Raw genomic sequence first — 18,592 nt, 5'->3', positions numbered from 1 at the left:
ACTTTTTTTTTAATTAAAAAGTAAATCTTATGGCAAGGTTCTTAAGAAATTAGTCTTTAACCTGAAAAAATACAAAAGAATCAAATTTTTAATAAAACATGGATGAAACTATTAAAGCTGTGGCGACTTTCTTTTTTTTTTTTTTTTTTTTTTTGGATGCTGTAACAAAGCTTATACTATTAATAACGCCAACATCTAGTTTTTAACATCACAAAAAAAATGAAAATTTGACGATAGTTGATATTAAACGCAGCTTTAAAAGTTTCATCATTGTTTTATAAAAAAAATTCATTCTTTTGTATTTTTAAAGGTTTAAAACTATTTCTTAAAAACCTTACGATAACATTTAATTTTCAATTAGAAAAAACGTTGCTGCAGCTTCTTTTTTTAATAAAAATATTGTAGGTTTTTCATCTAATGAAAATATCGTGGGTTTGTTTGCTTTTCTCTTAATAGTCGCGTATTATTAATATTATCAACATTGTTAAATTAAAAAAAAATTCGTCGCTGCTTTTTTTTTTTTAATGAAAATATCGTTGGTTTGTCTTAATACTCGCGTATTATTACCGTTATCAACATTGTTACATTAATTAAAAAAAAAAAAAATTCGTCGCTGCTTTTTTTTTCTTCTTTTTTTTGTTTAATGTTTTGATGTAATGAAAAAAACATCGAGCGTCCTAAATTATGAGATGAAAAAAAAAAAATGAATGAATCTCTTAGTAAACAAGAGTTGTCTCCCTTCTGCACAATGACAAATTGTAAAACAGCGCCAAGGAGTTGGCCCCGGGCATCATTTGTCTTTGTCCTGTTTAAATAAAACTTTTTAAAACGAACCAGTGTACACGATCATCAGAGAAAAAAATACAAAGAATGAAACTCTTTAATAAAACAAAGATGAAAATTTTAAAGCTGTGGCGACATTTTTTTTTTTTTTTTTTTTTTTTTTTGCTGTAACAAAACTTATAATATTAATAACACCAACATCTAGTTTTTAACATAACTACTCCCTGGCCTTTGGCAACTCGCCCCCCCCCCCTACGGAGTTGGACATCAAAGTTCAATCAAAGACCATATGTAGGGGAAACCCCTCATATAAGACCATTGCCCTTGTGGCAATCAGTTATTGGTCAATATAGGGGAAACCCTTCATACCAATTGTCACTATCCAGTTCCCCTACTCCCCGGGGAGCTGGTCCCCATTTCCTCAATCTCTCTACATTAAAAAACGGCCTTATACCTAATTTGCTTAGTGGGAAACGGGTAAAACTGGTTTGCATGTAGCTAGTCAGTGGTAGTATTGGCCTTTGGGTCAAGAAAGTGTAGTATCTGTTCCGGCAGATACTTCAAGCAAAGACCATATGTGGGGGTAACCCCACATATCAGACCTTGGTCAATGTAGGGGCAACCCTTCATACCAATTGTCACTATCCAGCTCCCCTACTCCCCGGGGAGCTGGTCCCCATTTCCCCTTCACTCCTCACATTAAAAATCGGCCTTGTGCCTAATTTGCTCGGTGGGAGAGCAAATAAATACTATCTGTTCCGGCAGATACTGCAAGCAAAGACCATATGTAGGGGTAACCCCACATATCAGACCTTGGTCAATGTAGGGGTAACCCAACAGGTAAAAAAAAAAAAAAAAAAAAAAATAGGAGGCTTTACATATGAAACGACCTTTGTCTTTTCTGGAAAAATAGAAGTACTCTTTTTGTTAGTTTTATATTTTGTATCCATTCAACATTATATTCCAATCTCCAGTTGATAAACCAAATATTGGTTAGCACATGTATTTTTTTTTTTTTTTTTTTTTTTTTTTACAAAGGGGTTACCATTTATCAAGGCCATTCGAGGATAAGGGTTAATGGGTGTACAGTAGTCAATGGGACAATATCACAGTATTCGTTAGTAGTGGAAATTTGGTAAATTGGATTACTTTAGGGGACCGGTTCATAAAGAACTTGTTTACGTTGGACTTGAAGACGACCATATTGTAGTCAGTTGGAAAGCAGGAAAACAGAAGAGTTCCACAGGCGAAAGAAAGAAACTTTGTTCATGGAATCTACGTTTAGCTTTAAGCACAGATAAAGAGTGGGGGAAATTATTGCTAGTGTTTTCTGCTAGACGAGTGTTTCTCGTGAAAGTCAGGGCAAGAGGGACCATAGATTGCACCTTAGATGAGCACTTGCCATAAAAATAACGATAAAGCAGAGACAGGCTTGCAACATCTCTTCTATAGGAAGAAAAATTGTCTTCAAGTCTAACGTAAACAAATTCTTGTTGAACCGTACCCTTAAGTAATCCAATTTACAAAATTTCCACTACTTATGATTACTATGCTATAATCTCATTGACTAATGTTTACCCATTAACTCTTATCCTCGAGTGGCCTCCGGGCCTTGATAAGTAGTGACACCTTTGAAAAAAAATAAATAAATAAAAATAATAATAATGATTGTAAAAGCAATAAAATAAATTCAAACAATAAAAAAAAATCCTTTTTTTGTTCTTGTGTTGCAACTTATTGAAAACTGTCTAAATTAGGGTTCTCCAAACTATGGCCTGTGGGCTAAATACGGAATCTTGCTGCTAGACGGGTGTGTCAGGTGCAGGTACAAGTTTTCTCAGAAACCACTGGGTCGATTTAGTAAAAGAATGATGTTTTCGAGAACCAGTTTCACTAAAGACCATTTTTTCCCTGCATAACTCAAAAAAAAAAAAAAATAAAAAAAAAATAATAATAATAATAATAACAACAACAACAACAACAACCTCCTATTCAAAACTTTGGATACACCGAGTTTAAAGGATTCCAAATTTATGTTTCTAAAGTTTTTAGAGGATTGATAATTTGTATTATTTTGATTATTAATAACATTACTGTTACACCGGCCTAACAGGGAAATTACATCGGTTCTCACTATATATAGTGTCAGTAATACCTACACTGATGAAAGCAACAGTACTACCAATGACTAGCTTTTTTTTTTTTTTTTTTTTTTTTACACAGTGATCACCACTTATCAAGGCCCGGAAGCCACTCAGGGATAAGGGTTATTGCAAGTACATTACGTTAGTGTGGAGATTTGATGAAGTGTTTACTTAAGGGGGCGGTACATTAGGAATTTGTTAACATTGGACTTGAAGACATCCAAGTTGTAGTCCGGTGGGAAGCAGGCAGACGGAACAGAGTTCCACAGGCGTGCAGTTCTAAGAAAGAAGCTTTGTTCATGGAATCCGCGTTTTGATTTAGTCACAGATATAGAGATATAGCTACATGCAAACCAGTTTTACCCGTTTCCGACCTTTGTACGTGTGATATTAAATACACTTGTTCCTTAAACCAACCTTGATTTTCTTCTTTTTACTATTGTGCCACGGCACAACAGATTGGTAACCACGGAATCGAAACGATATCACTGCAGACAATCACCAAAAGTGATTGAAATACAAGGATTCGCAAGATCTTTACGATAAAACATCTTCGTCATTTCAAGATGAGTAAGATAGTCCAATTTAAACAGAGCTTTTATTTAATGTACAGGGGTAGCTTGTTCTTGTTCCAACAGCCATGGTTTGGTAGAAGTCTCAAGTAATTCGTAACGGTATTTTTTACGATCGCTCATAATGGAGGTTAGATGTTCAATTATTAACAGTTCTGCTTAGAATTGATTATTAGTTAGTACTTTTATCCATTGCGTCACAATTTATTTTTATTGCATTTTCACCTCAAACAAACTTTGGAAACACCTGGTTTAAATGATTCCAAATTTATGTTTCTAAAGTTTTTAGATGAGGATTGATAATTTGTATTATTTGGATTATTATTAATATTACTGTTACACCGGCCTTTCTAACACAAGGGAAATTACACCGGTTCTCACTATATACAGTGCCATTAATACCTACACCAAAGGAAGAAGAGAATAATACCACTGACTAATTGCATGCAAGCCATTTTTATTATTACATTTAAAATTTTTTTTATTTTTTTTTATTACATTTTCACCCCAAACAAGGCACATTGCCACTTTGTTGTAGGGGGCTACTATCAGGAACATCAGCATCAGGGGTTGTGTAGGAAGTTGGACAGCAAAATGTCGGTTCACGTTACACTTGAACTTCTGCATGTCAGTGCAGTAGGGGAAGTAAGGACTATATATAATGCCAGTAATACCTACACTGATGGAAGAAGTGGCCATGTTGTAAATTTGGAGAAAGAAGTCTGTAAAGAGCAGCGCGTTGTATCTAGCGGTTGTATTTTGAAATAAACTTGTTCTTTAAACCAACCTCGACTTGATTTTCTTCTTTTTACTATTGTGCCACGGCACAACAGATTGGTAACCACGGAATCGAAACGATATCATTGCAGACAATCACCAAAAGTGATTGAAATACAAGGATTCGCAAGATCTTTATGATAAAACACCTTCGTCATTTCAAGATGAGTATGATAGTCCAATCTAAACAAGTAATATAAAAAATATTTTATATTAAAAAAAATGAAAATGTGTGAAAATAGTGTTGTGGTTTTTCTTTCTGATTAAAAGAATAAGGTTTTGGAGAACCAGTTTCACTAAAGGTCATCCCCCCCCCCCCGCCGCATAACTCTAAAAAGTCAGCAATATAACCTCCCACTCAAAAACTTTGGAAACACCTCATTTAACAGGGCTCTATGGATAAACTTATCTTTAGTCGACCTTTGACAACTAGCCAAAGGGAAAAGTTACTAGCAAAACCCACATGATTTTTGGAATATGACATCTTCGTTCTGTGACGAGTATGTACATCATAAAGATTTTTCTGTATTTTTTTTTTTTTTTTAAATAATTGTAATTCTAAATATACAAATTTTATGTTGATACATAAAGTTATAAACATTCTAATTTCTTCAAATGTTTTTTTAAACAGCCTTCATTAAAAATGAGTATATTGTTCTATTAAACTTTTTTTTTTTTTTACATAGGCAGCACCACATTATCAAGGCCAAGAGGCCACTCAAGGATAAGGGTTAAAGAGAGTGTACAGTAGAAATTGGACATTATAGTAATCATTAGTAATGAAAATTTGGTAAAGTTGATAACTTATATGGAACGGCTCATCAAGAACTTATTTACGTTAGACTTGAAGACAACCATATTGTAGTCAGCCGGAAAGCAGGAAAACGGAAGACAATTCCACAGGCGTGCAGTTCTAAGAAAAAAACTTTGTTCATGGAATCTACGTTTAGGTTTAGGCACAGATAAAGAGTGGGGGGAATTATTGATAGTGTTTACAGCTAGACCAGTGTTTCTTGTGAAAGTTTGGCGAGGGGGGACCATAGATTGAAGCTCAGTCGAACACTTTCCATGAAAATAACGATACATCAGAGACAAACTCGCAACATCTCTTCTGTGAGATAAAGGTTGCAAGGAAGAGAAAAGGACATCTCCTACGAGGCTACGAAGTCTATTTTGAACTCTATCAAGGCAGGACAAGTCCTTTCTAGCAGCTCCTGCCCAGATGTGGCAACAGTATTGTTTAAATAATTTAACTTTGTTCGTTTTATTAAAAAAAAAGTTGAAAAGATATTTTTCACTCAATAGTTTTGGAAGATTGGCAGTGAAAGAAGTGCAATTGATAAAAGAGAAGCGTTTCATTATTTCTAGTCGCCATTTTTGAAAAATCACTCGCAAATGCGACTGTTTCACTCGCAACGTAAAGCCCTGTTTAAATGATTCTAAATTTATTTTTCTAAAATTTTTAGATGAGGATTGATTATTTGGATTATTAGTAACATTACTGTTACACTGGCCTTACTTTCTCTCTCTCTCTTTGCCTCCTCCTTTTTCTCTCTCTACCTCTTTCTTTTTCTCTCTCTCTACCTCTTTCTTTCTCTTACCCTCTTTCTTTCGCTCTGTCTTCCTATTTCTTTCTCTCTCTCTCTCTCACTCTTTTTGTCACTCTCCCTCTCCCTTATTCTTTCTCACTCATCTCTCTCTCTCTCTCTCTTCCTGCATTTATACCTCTAGTCTCAGACGAACTATTTTAAATCAACTGAAAATATAAATTAGAAAACAACATTATTAAATCGTTCAGTAAAATCACGTGATAAACTTTGATATACCGCGAAAGAAAACAAATATAAATGCTTTTTCTGTTAACCTTATAGAAATGAGAAAACGACGCAGTGGAAGTTTCATTCTACATTAATAAACTTTATTTGTTATCTTCGTTAGTAGCTTTATTAGAAGAGTAGAAGAGAGAAGCGTATTAGCAAGAGAGTTCAGTGTTCATATGTGCTTGTATTATAGTAGTGAAGAGTTCGTTGATAGAGAGTTCCGTGTATTTTTTTTTTTTACATAGGTGTCACCACTTATCAAGGCCGATAGGCCACTCAAGGATAAGGGTTAAAGAGTGTAGAGTAACATATATATACAGTGCCATTAATACCTACACTGATGGAAGAAGCGACAGTACTACCACTGACTAGCTGCATGCAAGCCATTTTTATTATTATTAACATTACTTTTCGCATCTTGCATATTATTCGCACAACAATATAACATCTGATCATTTTCAGGTGCATCTTGTCGAACTTGGAACTCTGTACAGAATTTAAAACGGAACCTTTTATTTAATGCTTGTTCTCGTTCCAACAGCCATGATCCAACAGAAGTTTGATAAAATTGTTTCTGAGATGGGTATTATTTGTTGATGACACCATTCTCTATAACAGGTATGAGGGGAAAACAAATGAACACATATCTAAGGAAATGGCAGAAACACTAGAGGAAGAGCTCCAGTCTGTAGTGGAATGTTCAATGCTGTCAAGACTAAGTTTGTTTCCTTTAATAATTACAAGAAACCTCGCCAACCATCAACAGCTATGGCAAAAGGTACATTACCTGAAAGTACTTCATTCAAACTCCTTGGTTTACAGTTCACAGGGAAGATGAGCTGAAACAGATACAGCAAGGACATTGCCGTGGAGGGAGATCATTTATAAATATCAGGTATAATAAAGGTTCAAGGATTGACCCCTTTTTTTTTCTTTTTTTTTTTTTTTATTATTCAATTTTCACCCCAAACAAGGCACAGTGCCACTTTGAAGCAGGGGGCTACTATTAGGGACTTAATTAGCGGGGTCATTATGAAGGGTAATGAGTAGAAAGATGTTTGTTAACATTACACTTGAACTTCTGCATATCATTGCAGTTGGGAAAGCAGAATCCCAGAAGGGAGTTCCAAAGACCCGCAGTTCTGGGGAAGAAACTATTGGAGTAAAAGGCTTTCTTGCACCTAGGGATCTCTACTGTAAAGGGATAAGACTTAGTAGCTTGTCGGGTTTGTCGGGGGTAGTTACGTCGGGGAGGTACACGTGTTTGCAGTTCGTCAGAGCATTCACCATTAAAGTATTTGTAGAACAGGCAGAGGGATGCAACATCTCGTCGATGGGACAGAGGCTGAAGCCTAGATGACAGTTCAGTACCTATCAGGTTGGCGACTCTTTTTTGAACCCTGTCCAGGAGCGAGAGACAAGCAGCAGATGCACCAGCCCAGATGTGACAACAGTACTCCATACATGGGCGAATGGTTGCCTACCCCTGAGGTACACTCGCATTTATATCATATTGTTTAGATGTATGACCATTGAGGATAACCTGGATTCTTCTCTTATTTAAGAATGATTTCATTATGTTAAGTATTTGTCCAGTAATACCATATGATTTGATTTTCACAAGAAAACTATGATGCCATACCTGTCAAAAGCATTAGATATATCTACGGCTACTGCCTTTCCCTCCCTTGCTTTATCCAGTGTATGGTATATACGGTCAGAGATTACAGTTAGAATGTCTGCAGTAGTAGTAGTAACCTATTAGGTTCTACGATTCTCTTTTGAATCCTGTCCAGGAACGAGAGACTAGTAGCAGATGCACCAGCCCAAATGTGGCAAAAATACTCCATACATGGATGAATGGTGGCCCTGTAGAGGTACAGGATACTTTCAGGCATAAGTAGTTTTCTAGCACGGTAGAGAGAGCCCACCTTCTTTACAGTAGCCTTGGCAATACTCTCAATGTATCTGTTCCGACTTCTATTTCCTGTGAACGTTAAGCCTAGGAGTTTGAACAAAGTATTTTCAGGTAATGTATCTTTAGCCGTAGCTGTTGGTGGTTGAGAAGGTTTCTTTTGTTTTCATTCAGTTTCTCCTCGTGTCTGTTATATAGCGTGGTGTCAGCAAAAAATATAATATAGCATCCAATCTTCTTCAGGTGCATCTTGTCGAACTTAGAAATCTATATAGAATTTCAAACAGAACCCTTTATTTAATCAACGAGAGTAGTTTGTTCTTGTTCCATCAGCCATGACCCGGTAGAAGTTTTAAGTAAATAGTTTGTAATTGTATTTTTAATATTGCTTGTACTAAGGGTATTTACTTCCCTCCCATCATTGGGGACGAGATGTCAAAAGGTGGGAAGAACCAAGCCAGCACCCCTAAATAAGGCGCACTCTGGCCCTGTAAAAAATGCCTGAGTAGCCCCGTTGGCATTCCCATAGCTGTTGATGGTTGAGAAGGTTTCTTGTTTTCATTCAGTTTCCCTTCGTGTCTGTCATATAGCGTGGTGTCGGCAACAAATATAATATAGCATCCGATCTTCTTCAGGTGCATCTTGTCGAACTTAGAAATCTTACACTGGCCTAACACAAGGGAAATTACACCGGTTCTCACTATATACAGTGCCAGTAATACCGGCACCAATGGAAGAAGACACAGTATTACCACTGACTAGCTGCATGCAAGCCATTTTTATCATTATTAACATTACTTTTCGCATCTTTGATATTTGATATTATTAGAACAAGTAAAATTTGAAATCCTAAAATATATGCACGGAGATGAGCAAGATGTCTGTTCACATTACATTTAAACTTCTGCATGTTAGTACAGCCAGGGAAGCAGGAAACAGGGAAGGAATTTCAAAATCTTACATTCAGAAGGAAGAAGCTATTAGAATAGAACGCTTTCCGGCATCTCGGAACCTTAAGAGTGAAGGGACAGGATCCTGTTGCTCGACGGGTGTGTCAGGTGTATGTACAAGTTTTCTTAGAAACTACTGGGTCGATTGGGCTGAACTTTTCTCATCTCGGATATTATTCGCACTGTTACATAAGGGCTGTCCCCTTTTCATGTAAGTATAAAAATGGAGAATTTAGTTTAAAATGAAAATGAAATAGCAATAGACAAATTCGAACCTCGTAATCTAGTTTAGAAATAGATTACGTGTGAGAATTTAAAAATGTAAAACAAACATTTGTTTAGAATATAGATAGAAAGAATGTTAACTATCAAGTTTGTTATGAAATTTTAAATTGAAAGAATGCAGCTTATAAGATAATGTTTTTAACATATTGGAAAAATAGGTTACTGAGAAATAGGAAAAGTTTTGGACACGTATGTCCAGAACACGTCATGACGTCACAGAAAATAGAAAGTTCTACGAATAGAGAAAAAACTTTAGAGTTAGTCAGTCAGTGAGAAAACTCAGGGGGAGACAGTCGTCTACGGAGCGAGACGTCACGTTGAAACTAAAATGTGAGACTTTGAATTCTTGGTGATGGAAACGCGGCCGGTCGTGACGAAATAAACCATCATGTTTTGTAAAGCTCGTCTTGTCTTATGATTCTTACAAAAAGGTAAAGTGAAATTGTATTATATGTTTGTGTTATAAAATGTCTTTACGTACACGTCTCAACATCATCATGTCTACACGATGTCCGAACTGTCTGAACACAATGTCCTCACTCAAAGAGCTTCTCTTTCTTCTTCCATTCTACACATCTAAGGAATGAACATTTTAATATATAAGAATCTCTCCTAACATGAACAATCTCTCAAGTCTTCTTACAACTTCTCTCTCTCTCTGAGTCTTTCAACATTCCTCTCTCTGTAATAAGACTCTTCTAAGACTGCGCGTATAATAAGACTCTCTCTCAATGAAACCCTATATAACAGCACAACATCCGATCGTCTTCAGGTGCATTTTGTCGAACTTGGAAATCTGTACAGCATTTAAAACGGAGCCCTTTTTATTTTTTTTTTTTTTTTTACAAGTGTGTCACCACTTATCAAGGCCCAGAGGCCACTCGAGGATAAGGGTTAATAGGTATACATTAGTCATTGTGATTTTAGCATAGTAAACAGTGGGAATTTTGAAACTTGGATTACTTAGGGGGACGATTCAATTAGAACTTGTTCACATTGGACTTTTTCTTTTTTTTTTTTTTTTTTTCATAGGTATCAACTCATTATCAAGGCCAAGAGGCCACTCAAGGATAAGGGTTAAAGAGCGTACAGTAGAAACTGGACAATATAATAATCATTAGTAATGAAAATTTGGTAAATTTGATGACTTATATGGAACGGCTCATCAAGAACTTATTTACGTTAGACTTGAAGACAACCATATTGTAGTCAGCCGGAAAGCAGGAAAACGGAAGACAATTCCACTGACGTGCAGTTCTAATAAAGAAGCTTTGTTCATGGAATCTACGTTAAGGTTTAGGCACAGATAAAGAGTGGGGGGAATTATTGATAGTGTTTACAGCTAGACGAGTGTTTCTTGTGAAAGTTTGGCGAGGGGGGACCATAGATTGAAGCTCAGTCGAACACTTTCCATGAAAATAACGATACATCAGAGACAAACTCGCAACATCTCTTCTGTGAGATAGAGGTTGCAAGGAAGAGAAAAGGACATCTCCTACGAGGCTACGAAGTCTATTTTGAACTCTATCAAGGCAGGCCAAGTCCTTTCTAGCAGCTCCTGCCCAGATGTGTCAACAGTATTCCATCCTTGGACGTACCTGGCTCTTATATAGATAGAGAATTGCATCAGCTGTGAGATATCTACTGGATCGATAGAAAGATCCCACCATCTTTCCAGTGGCCTTGGCAACAGATTTGATGTACGTGTTCCATTTAAGATCAGGAGTAATGGTCAAGCCCAGGAGCTTGTCAAAACTTGAGGCCTCCTGAAGACCCTTTACGCACAGAGATAGTTTGTTCTTGTTCCAACAGCCATGATCCGGTAGAAGTCTTAAGTAATTTGTAACAGTACTTTTTTACTATCGCTCATAATGATGGTCTAATCTTCAATCTTATTGAAAGTGCTACTCAGAATGATTCTTAATTAGTACTTTTATCCATTACGCCACAGATTTTTTATTGCATTTTCACCCGAAACAAAGTACAGTGTCACGTTGATGTATCTGGGACATAATTTGCCGGGGTACTATGTTGGGAGTTGAGCAGCAAGATGTTTGCTTACATTACATTTGAACTTCTGCATGTCAGTACAGGTGGGGGAAGCAGGGACCCGGAAAGGAATTCCAAAGTCTAGCAGTTTGGAGGGAAGAAAATTTAATAAGGGAAAGAAAGAAAAAAAAAAAGAATGAACAAGGGAAAGAAAAGGAAAGAAAAAAGAGAAAAAGAAGCAAAAGAAAAAGAAAGAAAAGAAATAAAAAAGAAATAAAAAAGAAATGAATGTTTTTCATGGTTTCTGGATAAACAAACACTTGAACTTTTCTGTGTCAGTACAGTTAGGGAAGCAGGGAACTGGAAGGGAATTCCAAAGTCTAGCAATCTAGAGGGAATAAATTATAATAAGGGAAAGAAAAGGGAAAGAGAAAAAATAGAAAAAGAGACAAAAAAGAAAAAAAGAAAAAAGAAAAGAAAAAAAGAAAAGAAAAAGGGGAAAGAAAAAAGGGAAAGAAAGAAAAGAGAAAAAAAGAAAAATAGAGGAAAAGAAAAAATAGAAAAAGAGACAAAAAAGAAAAAAGAAAAGAAAAAGGGAAAGAAAAAAGGGAAAGAAAAAAGGGAAAGAAAAAAGGGAAAGAAAAAAGGGAAAGAAAAAAGGGAAAGAAAAAAGGGAAAGAAAAAAGGGAAAGAAAAAAGGGAAAGAAAGAAAAAAGGAAAGAAAGAAAAAGAAAAGAAAAAAGGGAAGAAAGAAAAAGAAAAGAAAAAAGGGAAGAAAGAAAAAGAAAAGAAAAAAGGGAAGAAAGAAAAAGGAAAGAAAAAAGGGAAGAAAGAAAAAGGAAAGAAAAAAGGGAAGAAAGAAAAAGGAAAGAAAAAAGGGAAGAAAGAAAAAGGAAAGAAAAAAGGGAAGAAAGAAAAAGAAAAGAAAAAAGGGAAGAAAGAAAAAGAAAAGAAAAAAGGGAAGAAAGAAAAAGAAAAGAAAAAAGGGAAGAAAGAAAAAGGAAAGAAAAAAGGGAAGAAAGAAAAAGGAAAGAAAAAAGGGAAGAAAGAAAAATGAATTTTTTATCATGGTTTCTTGATAAAAAAAAACAAATCAAAATCGAAGTTTAACATGATTAAAATCCAAAGATTTTTATTCAACATTTTTTTTTTGATGCAGTTTATAATAATTTTATAACAAAGTTAATTCGCACCAAATCAGTGTTCATGTATTCTTTTAATGATGTATTATGTCGACCTAATAAAAAAAAATATGAAGATCTCCCCAACGAGGGGAGACAAGTTCATGAAACTTGCCATGTAACACATGAAGGCATTTAAAAAAAAACTTTTTAGATTTCTCCAGATCTCTGGGTCGTTTCTGTTGGTTTAGATTCCGCTGTGAGGGGAGTGGCTTCTGTCTCCAAGCTGACCGATGAAGACGATGACAATGACGAACTGATGGCAAGAGAAGATGATTCGTTTAACGAAGAGGAAGGAGGCGGCGTGATTGTTGTTGGCGATGGCGTCAATGTAGATGGCGCTGACATCAATGGCGACGTCGATACTTCTAAAGAGGTTTCCTTTGTTTCGGGGATGCCGTTGACAATTTTGTGATCGACAACCGAAGAAGGGTCGGCCCTTTCTTGGCTAGAGTCCGTAGTCATTTCGCGTGATTGCTCTGTGTTGTGATGAGGGTGGGGAACTAGTGAGAAGGCGGATTCTGTCGTATCCCCTGAACTGGACGACAAAGATGTGGCGACAGGTGCTGTGAAATATGACATTTGAGCTGCGGACCAGCCTCCAATCAGAGGGTTTACATGAGGATGAGGATGATGATGAGATGGTCCCAACATTGTGGGGATTTGGCTGTTCAGCATCTGCGACGTCTTGTTTAGATTCATACGGTGCTCTTCATCCTTGTAGAACAAGTAAATTGGCCGTTGAAATCCTAAAATAGATGAAAAAAAATAAATATATATATAGAATAGAATAGGAAAGGAAATTAGAATTATCTGTAAATTGTTTTTTTTTTTTCAGAGGAGGCTAAAAAAAAAATCATATCAAAGTGGTTTTATTTACAATTTACGGTTATCTATTACAGAAAAGCGAAAATGTGGCAGCCAAATTGGCCGAGTAATTTGGTAGAGACCGCAGAGGTCAATTTTTTTTTTTTTAACTTTGACCCCTCAACGTTTATTTTTTGGGGCTCAAATCAAATTAAAAAGTTTGATCCATGTCCAAGTAACCTACATTTAAAATTTCAAGTGTTTAGACCCAAAATTGGCAGAGGAGTTTGATAGAGTGTTCGAAGGTCAAATCGTTGAACTTTGACCCCTTGACAGCCAAATTTCTGGCCGAAAACCGATTAAAAAGATTTTCCCAAATCTCAATCCTGCTTATGTCAAATCTCAAGTCTGCAGACTGAAAATCGACAGAGTAATTTGGTAGGAAAATGTACACATACAGACAATTAGACTTTTATATATTATACATATATATATATATATATATGTATATATATATACATATTCGACATTGGCAGATAATAAACATTACCGGAGGTAGGGTTTAGCCCCATATTATTAAATATACACCAAATATCTTTAGTTGTTATGATTTTCTTGGAAGTTGAACATATTGTATAATTTTGGAAGTATAAAAGTCATCTTTGTCTACGAAATTCCAACAGGGACATAAAATTTTTAGGCTTAAAGGGAAATAACTCATAGGTTAAATGAAAACTTACTTCCATTTTTAAATGCAGCTGATGTTGGTTATATTAAGTTGGTGCAAAAATAATGTCTTTTTATATATATATATATAGTTGAACGTCAAAAAAGGGCATTATTTTTGTACCAACCAAATGATTAAAAATAAATTAAATGAATCAACTTTATATTATACTAGCCTGGGTACCCAGCATTGCCCGGGTGTTTGGAGGTATGTGTTCAGCAAACAAAGTGGTAGTAGGGAGGCAGGCTCGAACCCATACCGCGAAGGAGGAAAAGAATGTGGAAAAAAAAAAAAAAAAGACATCTTTGTCGTCGCGCCCATTCAAAACCAGAAGTGGCGAAGATTTAAATTAAGACTAGTCAATCGAAAATAGGGGATGATTTTCGAAAATATCAGCGAAAAAAAGCGACCCCTCCCTGTAGAAAAGTGCCCAGTTGAGGGAAAAGGAATTAATGCTTTTAGCCAATTTTTCAATATTTGTCATCCAAAGGGTCGAGCTTTAAAACGATACCGATCTCGTGAAAATCCGCCGTCTCAGTCGAAAGTTTTAGGCAGACATACAAATATACACTTAAATAGACATGTGAGATTCATATAATAGACTAGCGAGGGGCACCCGGCGTTGCCCGGGTGTTTGGAGGTGTGTGTGTGGGGGGGGGGGATTAAAAAAAAAAAAAAAAAAAAAAAGTATGAGGATTGAACCCGATGGGTTGAGGCAAAGTTGTGAAAAAAAAACGTGCGACGTTAACCATTGCCCCACCGCGACATGCTTACGAAAACACGTTTGAATTTATTTAATTAGTTGGATTTAGCAGGTGCTCGTTTTAATGAGTTAATGAGGTCAGTTTGACTGCGGGATTTCATTTACTGCTGAACGCTTTTTTCCTCGCCCCCAAGATGTTATAGGAAAAAGACTAACCCACATGCGGCGAGCGACAAATATTGAATATTTATCTTTCCCGAGATCGACCAAATTAAATAGACAGGCGAGCTTCATTGTTAACTGAGATATTACGATTTATATGTGATATAAAAAGTTTTAAAAAGTTGTGAACCGACCGACCGCTTCTCTGAAAGAAGCCTTTTGTAGACACACAGAAAAAGCGAACACACATACATACACACATACACACACACATACATTTTCGCTTTTATATTTATAGATTTATTAATAAAAGCTTTAAAAAATTCTAACTAATTTCCATTAAAAGTTTAGAGCTAATTATAAAACCTATTTTCTTTGATGTAATATGAATGTTGATTTCTTTTTGATAAATAATATAGATAAAACTCATGCAGGAAGTATATAAGAGTCAGAAGTATAAATAATAAGCCTGTTTAAATATTAAAAAACGAACACAAAAAAAAAAAACGGCAAAAAAAGTTCTGGGAGGGAGGTAGGCTCGAACCCAAAACCCTTGAGGTTAATAGTCTGATGACATAGCACGACACCACAAAGGCAGCGACGTTAGAGGAGTCGAAAATAAGGTGGTTTTCTCGGTCAAATCTCATGCCATAGCAGCAGCAGGAGGAGCAGTAGAGAGAAAACGAATTCACAGCACAAATTTTATCGTAAGATAAAAGTGGCTGAAATAAAAGAAACTTACGTCGTTTTGTAATTGTTAGATATTATCATCTCGATAGCATATAAAAATTGTTAGATATTATCATCTCGGTAGCATATAAAAATTGTTAGATATTATCATCTCGGTAGCATATAAAAATTGTTAGATATTATCATCTCGGTAGCATATAAAAATTGTTAGATATTATCATCTCGGTAGCATATAAAAAGTTATAATAATGAGCAACCCTAACCAGCCGGTAAAAAGCCTTTGCCAGACATACAGAAAAGATGCACACACACACATTCGCTTTTGTGTATATAGATATATAGATGTAGTATTGTTTTCTTTAAGGTGACAAATTTATTGTTCCATTCTGTATATCAAAAAGTGATTGATGAGAAAACGGAGAATATGATAGTTTAAAAAACAAAAAACAAAAAAAAAAAAAAACTTAATTACAATTTTTAACAAATACAGAAAATGCATATTCACTTTATTTAAAGAACGTTTGGTGCTTATTCACATTGGCACTTATGGCGGTAATTAAAAGTAAATAAGAAAGAGAAAGAGAAAAGTCTGCATGATGTAACGTACTAATTGCGTAACAAAGACGAAATATTGAAAAAAAAAAAAATCATGTAATTTGATCAAGGAGTTTCTTTTTAGTCGCGTGCAAGCGACTATAAGTCACTCCGTCGGTCGGTCTGTCCGTAACACTTTTGTACTTGGCCTTTTTGGTTAAGATCAAAGGTCTGTTGTTAATAGATGCTATTCTTAGCTTTGTAAGCTTTTTTTGCCTTTAAACTTAATTACAATTTTTAACAAATGCAGAAGAAGCATATTCACTTTATTTTACTTTTTTATTTTATTTATTTTTTTTTTTTACACAGTGATCACCACTTATCAAAGCCCGGAGGCCACTCAGGGATAAGGGTTATTGCAAGTACATTACGCTAGTGTGGAGATTTGATGAAGTGTTTACTTAAGGGGGGCGGTTCATTAGGAATTTGTTAACGTTGGACTTGAAGACATCCAAGTTGTAGTCCGGTGGGAAGCAGGCAGACGGAACAGAGTTCCACAGGCGCGCAGTTCTAAGAAAGAAGCTTTGTTCATGGAATCCGCATTTTGATTTAGGCACAGATAAAGAGTGGGGGAAACTTAACTTTTGACAGTGGATTCAGCTAGACGGGTGTTTTTCGTGAAAGATTGGCGACGGGGGACCAGAGATTGGAGTTCAGATGAGCACCTGCCATGGAAATAACGATAAAACAAGGACAGGCTCGCAACGTCTCTTCTGTGAGAGAGAGGTTGCAGGGTAGAGAAAAGGGCATCCCCCACTAAGCCACAAAGTCTATTTTGTACTCTGTCAAGGCAGGATAGGCTGTTTTTAGCAGCTCCTGCCCAGATATGGCAACAGTATTCCATCCTTTAAAGAACGTTTGGTGCTTATTCAAATTGGCACTTTTTTTTTTTTTTACATAGGCGTCACCACTTATCAAGGCCGAAAGGCCACTCAAGGATAAGGGTTAAAGAGTGAAGAGTAGTCAAAAGGACAATATAGTAATCGATAGTAATGGAAGTTCGGTAAATTTGTTAACTTAAGTGGAACAGCTAATCAGAAACTTGTTCACGTTGGACTTGAAGACAACCATATTATAGACAGCTGGAAAGCAGGAAAACGGAAGACAATTCCACAGGCGTGCAGTTCTAAGAGAGAAGCTTTGATCATGGAATCTACGTTTAGGTTTAGGCATAGATAAAATGTGGGGGGAATTACTGATAGCGTTTTCAGCTAGACAAGTGTTTCTTGTGAAAGTTTGGCAAGGGGGGGGACCATAGATTGAAGCTCAGTTGAACACTTTCCATGAAAATAACAATACAGCAGAGACAAACTCGCAACATCTCTTCTGTAAGATAGAAGTTGCAGGGAAGAGAAAAGGACATCTCCTACGAGGCTACGAAGTCTATTTTGAACTCTTTCAAGTTCTTTCTAGCAGCTAAACAAATATAGAAACATGAGTAAACAAAATATAGAAAGAGGAAAGTCTGTATGATGTCTGTACTAATCATGTAATGAAGATGAACTATTGAAAAAAAAAAAAAAAAAAATCATGTAATTTCATCAAGGAGTTTCTTTTTTATTCATAAAACCTAAACTATAAGAGAGAAAAAAATAGCTTCTATATTTGAATGAGAGCGAGGCTTGACAAGGGCAGACAACTCACAAGAGCCATTGTATATAAAAAAAAAATATGTAAACCTACAAATTAAGCAAAATGACTTATTAACACATAACATGTTATTTTTTTTTTTAAACATTTTTTTTCTTCAGAAAATAAAAAATATACAGATTTAAACATTTATATACAGTTTTCAGGTTTGTATTACTGTACACATAGATTCGAAAAAGTTGTCAAAAAACAAATATATAACAAATAAATGTTATCAAAGGCAAGATAAGTTACTTTTCTACCAAACTGGATATATTTTTTGTGTTTTTATTCAATGTAACATGTTTATTCAGCTCGAAAAACATACAGTGTTTACCGATGTATTCGAAAATTCAAGATGGTGTCTTATTCTCTCTTTAACACGGTAAGTTTGGGAAAAGATGTTATAAATAAAAAACCGGATAAAAAACTGTTAAAAACTCGCTCAATATATGTTACCATGACATAGGTTGACATATATTCGGCGGGTTTTTAATAGTATTTTGTATATTTTTTTATTTATAACACCTTTTTCCATACTTACGGTGTTAAAGAGGGTGTGGGACGCCATCTTGAATTTTCGAATACATCGGTAAACACTGTATGTTTTTCGAGCTGAATAAATGTTACATTGAATAAAAACACAAAAAATATATCCAGTTAGGTAGAAAAGTAACTTATCTTGCCTTTGATAACATTTATTTGTTATGTATATCTTTTTTGACAACTTTTTCGAATCTATGTGTACAGTAATACAAACCCCTTTTTCGAATCTATGTGTACAGTAATACAAACCCCTTTTTCGAATCTATGTGTACAGTAATACAAACCCCTTTTTCGAATCTATGTGTACAGTAATACAAA

General features: G+C 35.5%; 1 protein-coding gene across 2 annotated transcripts in view; it reads right to left on the bottom strand.

Annotated features, from left to right (window-relative positions):
* Nucleotides 1–12,340: 12,340 nt before the first annotated feature.
* LOC145269117 (7SK snRNA methylphosphate capping enzyme-like) overlaps nt 12,341–18,592 on the bottom strand; it is a 54,489-nt gene continuing 48,237 nt past the window's right edge. For both annotated transcript variants that reach the window (XM_080124710.1, XM_080124709.1), the window contains one exon: nt 12,341–13,165. In XM_080124710.1, the coding sequence (XP_079980836.1) occupies nt 12,567–13,165 (599 nt within the window). In that variant the 3' untranslated portion in view covers nt 12,341–12,566. The remainder of the gene's footprint in view (nt 13,166–18,592) is intronic.

This window comes from Euprymna scolopes, chromosome 45, assembly GCF_053919585.1.
Source record: "Euprymna scolopes isolate OS-2025 chromosome 45, ASM5391958v1, whole genome shotgun sequence".
NCBI lineage: Eukaryota > Metazoa > Mollusca > Cephalopoda > Sepiida > Sepiolidae > Euprymna > Euprymna scolopes.
Note: the sequence above shows the minus strand (reverse complement) of the source record. Positions and strands in the feature narration are given on the sequence as shown.